Source organism: Fopius arisanus, unplaced genomic scaffold, assembly GCF_000806365.1.
Source record: "Fopius arisanus strain USDA-PBARC FA_bdor unplaced genomic scaffold, ASM80636v1 scaffold00065, whole genome shotgun sequence".
Classification (NCBI taxonomy): domain Eukaryota; kingdom Metazoa; phylum Arthropoda; class Insecta; order Hymenoptera; family Braconidae; genus Fopius; species Fopius arisanus.
In genome coordinates, this window is record NW_011887804.1 from 648458 (window position 1) to 654972 (window position 6515).

Here is a 6515-nt window from a genome sequence, read left to right on the forward strand (position 1 = left end):
ACGGGATCGAACTCCAGCCCTTGGCGTGGTAGCCAAGCACGTTACCGCTAGGATAACGCACTATAACAATAATATTATTTCATTAGGAGTATATATTTTGCAAAGGTATCGCTTTCAAAAATTTCTAATTTTTCAATTTCACTGGATATCTCCTCGATTTCGAAGTATTTAGTTTTTAAATGATATTTCCATTGATTAGCCATTTACAATTTGCATTCAATTAATTTGAAACTCACATTCTTTTCAAATTACGGATACTCTCGCGCCCTGGCTTATTGACAGGTGCGCCCTCTCACTTTTGTGCAATTTAATTGTTGTAAATCTCGGAACGGCCTTTGTTTTGCGATTTTTAGATGTTATTTACAGATATTTGCGACTATCAGTGCTAAGGATTGATATGACGGAAAGGCGACTGAAGGTTAAAAGTTTATTAAGGATGAGTTTTAAGAAATTAGCGATTTTTATTAAATATTGCAGAGTTCTGATTGACTGAAGGTCATTCATTTTTTGAATTGAAGAAGATTGCGTTGTTCCAATGTGTTTGAGGTTACTCAGGGGTGAGAAGGTTTGATAATAAATTTTTTTTTCTTCCCAAGTTATCTCTTAATTAGTTTTTCTTCATTATTTTTTTTGTTTCGTCAGGACAGGGGAGGAATTACTCGGTGTTGGCATTCGTTCCGAAGCACGAGCCCCCGAATCCGAATGATTTGACAAAGTTATCGAATTTCATCAAGAATTCTGGAAGAATCTGTGTCCTCACTGGGGCTGGAGTTTCTACAGAGAGCGGAATCCCAGATTATCGGTCTCAGGGGGTTGGATTGTACGCCACGAGCAACAAGAGACCGGTTCTGTATCAGGATTTCAGGAATAAGGAGTATGTCAGGCGGAGGTACTGGGCGAGGAATTATATAGGATGGCCGAGGTCAGTCTGATAATCCGAGAGAATGCGAAAAATAACGTAGTGAAATTTCTAGTGATATTTTTTTCCAGTTATTTCCACTCCCTCGAAAGGTTCCTCACAAAACTCACCGCAAGACCGCAGGACTGACCGCAAGGTCAAGTAGAATTTCGTAATTTCCTTCAGATTTCGTTGAAACCGTTGAAATCCGTTGAAATCCCCTGCCACTTAAATATTGTTTTATCTCTTCTTTTCTTTTCGCCAAAAATTTTCTCCTTTTCACAGATTTTCCAAAGTCCGTCCCAACGTTACACACAAAGTCCTGAAGCACCTGGAGGACCTCGGCATAGTGAATTGCATCGTAACTCAAAACGTGGATAGTCTCCACTGGAAAGCAGGTAGCAAAAATGTGATTGAGCTGCATGGGACTGCATTCAAGGTCATGTGTTTGGGCTGCGATCAATTGATAAATCGTGAGGAATTCCAGAAAGTTCTGGACCAGGCGAATCCATCAGTGATAGCTGTCAGTAAAGCCATACGACCAGATGGTGACGTTGAGCTCTCTGAAGAGCAGATCGAGGACTTTGCACTCCCTCCTTGTGAAAATTGCGGGGGAATTCTCAAACCCGATATCGTTTTTTTCGGTGATAACGTGCCTCGAGCTGTAGTTGAAAATGTTCGAGTCTCTGTCGATGAATCCGATGCTCTACTAGTCCTGGGGACTTCCTTGACAACATTCTCCGGGTACAGAATTATTCTACAAGCTGTTGACAGCAATAAACCAATTGCCATCGTAAATATTGGGGAAACTCGAGCGGATTGCCACGCACACGTGAAAATCAAGAGCAGATGTGGAGAAGTTCTCTCTAATATATTTCCATCTCATGATTTTAATAGAAGTAATTGATGAATATTTAATCTAGACATCATAATTATAAATTCCCATGATTAAATGAATCCTGGAGTTGATCAAGTTTATAGGAAATAAATCTGTTATCGATGATTATTTATTTGGCTTTTATTTGTAACAATGTGTATATTTTATTATATTTTACTCAAATTATTTATCTACGTGATATTTAAAAATCCCTGAAAATACGCAAACGATGAGTGCAGACTCAATCGTTCAGCAGAATTCTTTGATTATCATCTAGTGGATTAAAAATAATACTAAGATATGATTTGGTTTTTACATAAAACCGCGTTATTATCTCTAATTTCGTAGATTATAATATTTAAATTGGACAATCTCGATTACAGATAAATCAATCACGGTTTCGTATCACATTTATCACTTGAGACTGTGCACCATTAATACATCTACTCTTAAATATAAAAGAGAACTAATTAGAGCGATCGATCGGATTTTCCCTGGATTCTAGTTTCGTCGAGTGTAAATCAAAATATAAACAGGGAGTGATAAACACTGAGGGATAAAATTCTCATTCTTAAAATCTAGGAGCCGATGTTAAATAAAAATCTGGCGTATGTAAATTTTTTCTTTTGGCCCGATCGAAATAGTCGATCCAGAAATATTGAGCTCGACGCATTAAATCCTTCAGGATTTAATTTCTTCGGGGGATCAAATTAATCGATCATTTACTAATAGCAATTCTAATCTCAGATGCAGTGCTAATTCTACTAATCAAATTTATCCTGATGATTCGATGTTATATTTTGTTAGAATAAATTCTCGTACTGAGATTGTGGGATCATGGATTGTCGGGTCCCGTTTTGTATTGCTTTCGAATTCACATGTTCATGTTCAGAGGCATCAGGGGAACGTACTTTTCACTGGGTCGAAATTGATACTGCGAGCAGAGACGATCTGATTCAGCCTCTCCATACCCATTTCTGTAATCGAAAATTTATATTTTTAGGTAACGAATTGATTGAGTATTATCATTTTTCCCTCGACCAATCCCCTGATTTTTCAGCTGCAAGCAAACAGTTAGTACCTTTCACCTGGAAAATTTGAGAAGTCATGCATTAATTCATCCCTTCACCGACATTTCATTCAAACTGAAGAACAAAAAATGTTCATTTAAAAAAAAAGGCTTTACATAAATGATAGATATTTTTGACGAGTGTGTTCCTCTGGTGCTCTTGCACTACATCAGTAACAACATTTAAAACTATCTTTAATAATGATAGCACTCGACATCTCCATCTGCGAGCTCCAACCCGGGGTATGTACCTTGGGGATCGTCCCCACTGCAGTAATTTGCAACTGAAATTATGATTACACATCGATTTAATCGATTTGGGGGGAATTAATAATACAAAGTGGACAGAGAAGACTCAATAAAATTTTTACAGATCAAGAAAAAGAAATGTGTGAAATTTTCTGGGAGAAATAATTTACCTTTCGCTGCAGGAAGATAAATAGAAAAATAAATGAATGAATAACCTTTGCCACTGGGAGCAGGGTCGTCTCTCCTTGAAGCAGGTGACCTGCACGACGTTGAAGAAGAGGGCACCCAGGGTATTGGCGACTTCGGTGTTGAGATTCTGAAGACAACGTCTGAATTTGGCATCGCAGTCACAGTGGGACCTGGTGAATGGCGAGCTGTTGCAGATGCCGTTCATGCATTGGTGGGGATTGATGACAATTGGACAATGATCGTGCTCTCGACAGCAGGCATCTTCAGCTGCATGATGTCCAAGCTCGTCGTAAGATGTTGCAAGAGTACCAGGTCCACACCACTTTGTTCCGGGGTAGATTAATCCACCCCCTGGTGTTTGCTTCATAATTGATAAATAAATATTCATTCAAGTTTTGATAATGAAATTAAATAATTACCTTTGTATTTTGGGCAGCTCGGCAGGTCTCTTCTAGGTCTGTTACAAGATTGCTGGACATCTGTCTTACTTTTTTGGGATCAGTACCCAGTATCATCCTCTGGATTACACCGCGATCGGTGTAAAGTGAGCAGAATGGTACACCGGCATTTAATTCAATCATTCTAGACATGGAATTGTCAGCAACGAGAACACTTGATCTCACCCCTGCCACCCAGACAACCAGGACTGCGAATATTATTACATTCATCTGCAAATTGTCAGCAAGCCATTAGCAAATGGAAAATATGTCTATGTCAGGGTCAGTCGTACTTTGATTAACTAATCGAGCCTTCCCCACGGCGGACGCATTCATGGATCCCTGGGGCTCTTATTACAGCAAAACTATTTACGCAGCTGCATGCACTTTTATCATTATTTTATAAACAATTTGAGGCAATCCGTTGGTTTACATTTGCGGTATCCGTGGAACCTGAGGTCAAGAGCTAGTGGTTTTCATTTTTTTTTTTTACATTTCCAGTATTTCGGCAATTTTTTTCAACGCAATTCCATTTTTTTTTTCGATTCCTGGAGACGTTGGGTGTTGGGCACAAAGAAATATCCTTGGGGGATTTTTTAATTTTTTTTTCTTGAAAGCGAGGGACAACTGTTTTCGAATTCGTCTTCAGGGTCAAAGCAATATTCATGGCGTTGACATGAGAATACATCTATTACGAGAGGCCTGAGGCAACGGTTATCCTTTATGTTCACTTGAAATCTGAAGATACCGCCTACTTTGAAATGCCATTGCAATTCAATTGCAATTTTACTGCAATTCAATTGGAATTCAATTGTAATTCAATTGCAATTTAATTGGAATTCAATTGTAATTCAATTGTAATTCAATTGTAATTCAATACCAATCGAATCACCGAAAACTTCAGGATAATCCATTTCTCCCCAAAACCTTTAACGCAGCTTTAAAAAAAAGCAAAAAAAAAAATAAATTGAGAGTAGGTCATCTCCCCATTTACCCGGTAAACACAGATAAAATTTATTGCACGTGTTTAATGCATTTGCTCGCCCGCAATGTGACATTCATCGTCCTCATCAATTGATCATTAAGTGGAATTTGCGTTTTAGTCTGACGTACGCAGTCGACAACCCCTTGACTGATCCATTCTCCTAATGAGCCTCAATCATTAAAAGCACCAATCTCATCAATAAACCGTTGAGAAATGCATCATCACCCCAAGAATATCGCGGAATCGGTAAAAAATCGGTTAAAAAATCGGTTAAAAAATCGGTTTGAGCTGATTAACTCGCGGTTGTTTTTAATGACGTCAATTAGCGCAATGACAGGTCATCAAGAGACATCAAGAATTCAGGCAATGGGAGGTACAGGACGGATTAAACACCCGTGCCCTGGGAAATCGATTACCTTTGTTATCATCCCTCGAGGATTGATTCCGTGTTATGATAACAGAAATGTCACTCTTATTTCAATCGTTTACGCGAACCCAGGGTTCCTCTCCTCGATCGACAATCACTGGTGAATTATTTTGAAGATGGAAAAGAGCGGCACCCGGTAAGATAATTGCATCTGCGCACGCACCGCAATTGCATTGCCAATTGCTGCATTGCGCAATGCGGGGGGTAAACCACCCCCTGGGATAACCGGGGATTTTATCAGTGGTGGAGGAATCAACCGAGGAATATTTATTTTCCATTGAAAATACAAGTACAAGTTTTACAATTATTGATAATGATTAAAATATTGAAATTAAAACGAAAAAATCGGTTCATCTGCGGTTTTTTGGGATTTGTTCGGTTAATTAATATCCCGAGATTAATCGATGTGGATAAATTTAATGAGTTCACTTACGGTTAATTGAGATGATTTTTGGGAGATCCTCGAATTATTGGGAGTGAAACTAGGTACTTGGGGAATTATTGGTGGATTATCGATGAATTATCCGTGAATTATCTGTGAATTATCGGTGAATTCTCTATTTGTTCCTCTTCGACGGCCACCAGAGTACTGATCGCTGGAAGGTACGTCAGGATGTTAATATTCAACTTGGCACGATGGAACAAAAGCGTTTGTATATAGTGACATGAAACTCGTGTGTATATAACAACGAATTATGAACCGTATGTCGTTAATCACACAGGCTATCGTATCGCCCTAATTAGTCACTTCTGTAGACCTTTGATTCATTAATCGAGTGTTAACTCTTTTGGATTTTTATCCATTGATCGACTAGATCTGGTGTTCACTGTTTCATGCATTTTTAATGCACGAAATTGAAATTTAATTGTTTCAAGGTTTTTTGGTGGGAATTATTATGAAATTAATGGGATTCATTTATTTTTTAATTTTTTAGATTATTTATTATTTCTTTAGAGTTATTGAATGTTTGAGGGAATTTTCACGGATTTTTGGTTTTTTGTTTCTGAATGCTCAGGGTCTATTCGAAATTCTATGGAGTTGTGAAATTTTTGTCAATATTTGATGTGTGATATCAGTTTTGACACGTTTGAAAATATTTGGGGTACAAGGGCTTGTTATCGTGGTAATGTTATGTGGTAAATTATTAAATTTACGTAAATTATTAATATAGTAGGAAATTATTAATTATTCTGAGCGGCGACAGTAGCCACGCGGGCGGTGTGTGACTCCGGCGATCACCCAAGCTAAGCAACGCTCAGTTGGGTTAGTACTTGGATGGGTGCCCGCTTAGTCACACCCATCGGCGTGTAGACTGCCGCCGTCAGGCACGGGTGCGGAGAGCTGGTGTGTTCACCGAGTCAGTGTGACTGATGAACACAGCAG

General features: G+C 38.6%; 3 protein-coding genes across 7 annotated transcripts in view; 2 read left to right on the forward strand and 1 right to left on the reverse strand.

Moving 5' to 3' along the window:
• Positions 1 to 311: 311 nt before the first annotated feature.
• Positions 312 to 2066, forward strand: LOC105269185 (NAD-dependent protein deacetylase Sirt4). Of its 2 annotated transcripts, XM_011309234.1 has the most exons (4): positions 312 to 418; positions 478 to 557; positions 643 to 922; positions 1184 to 2066. In XM_011309234.1, exons 2-4 carry the CDS (start codon positions 536 to 538, stop codon positions 1803 to 1805), a joined length of 924 nt encoding a protein of 307 aa, XP_011307536.1. In that variant the 5' UTR covers positions 312 to 418; positions 478 to 535; the 3' UTR covers positions 1806 to 2066. The 2 variants fall into 2 exon arrangements, with proteins under 2 accessions (XP_011307536.1, XP_011307535.1); XM_011309233.1 differs by having other exon boundaries at positions 312 to 557.
• A 528-nt stretch (positions 2067 to 2594) lies between these two features.
• LOC105269184 (acidic phospholipase A2 PA4) lies at positions 2595 to 5729 on the reverse strand. 3 transcript variants are annotated; one of them, XM_011309229.1, is made up of 5 exons: positions 5121 to 5228; positions 3702 to 3950; positions 3309 to 3643; positions 2962 to 3128; positions 2662 to 2752 (listed from the first exon to the last, which is right to left on the reverse strand). In XM_011309229.1, coding segments are annotated over exons 1-5 (765 nt in total). In that variant the 5' UTR covers positions 5133 to 5228; the 3' UTR covers positions 2662 to 2750. The 3 variants fall into 3 exon arrangements, with proteins under 3 accessions (XP_011307534.1, XP_011307531.1, XP_011307533.1); XM_011309231.1 differs by lacking the exon at positions 5121 to 5228 and adding an exon at positions 5565 to 5729 and having other exon boundaries at positions 2736 to 2752; XM_011309232.1 differs by lacking the exon at positions 2962 to 3128 and having other exon boundaries at positions 2595 to 2752; positions 5121 to 5225.
• The window catches only part of LOC105269183 (uncharacterized), a 3142-nt gene continuing 2284 nt past the window's right edge, over positions 5658 to 6515 (forward strand). The window contains exon 1 of one of the 2 annotated variants that reach the window (XR_892411.1): positions 5658 to 5734. Coding sequence is in view for 1 of the 2 variants with exons in the window: in XM_011309228.1 (XP_011307530.1) it covers positions 5827 to 5833 (7 nt within the window). In the remaining variant the exon portion in view is untranslated. Of the gene's footprint in view, positions 5735 to 5811; positions 5834 to 6515 lie in introns of those variants that run through there. The other variant, XM_011309228.1, reaches the window with a different exon arrangement.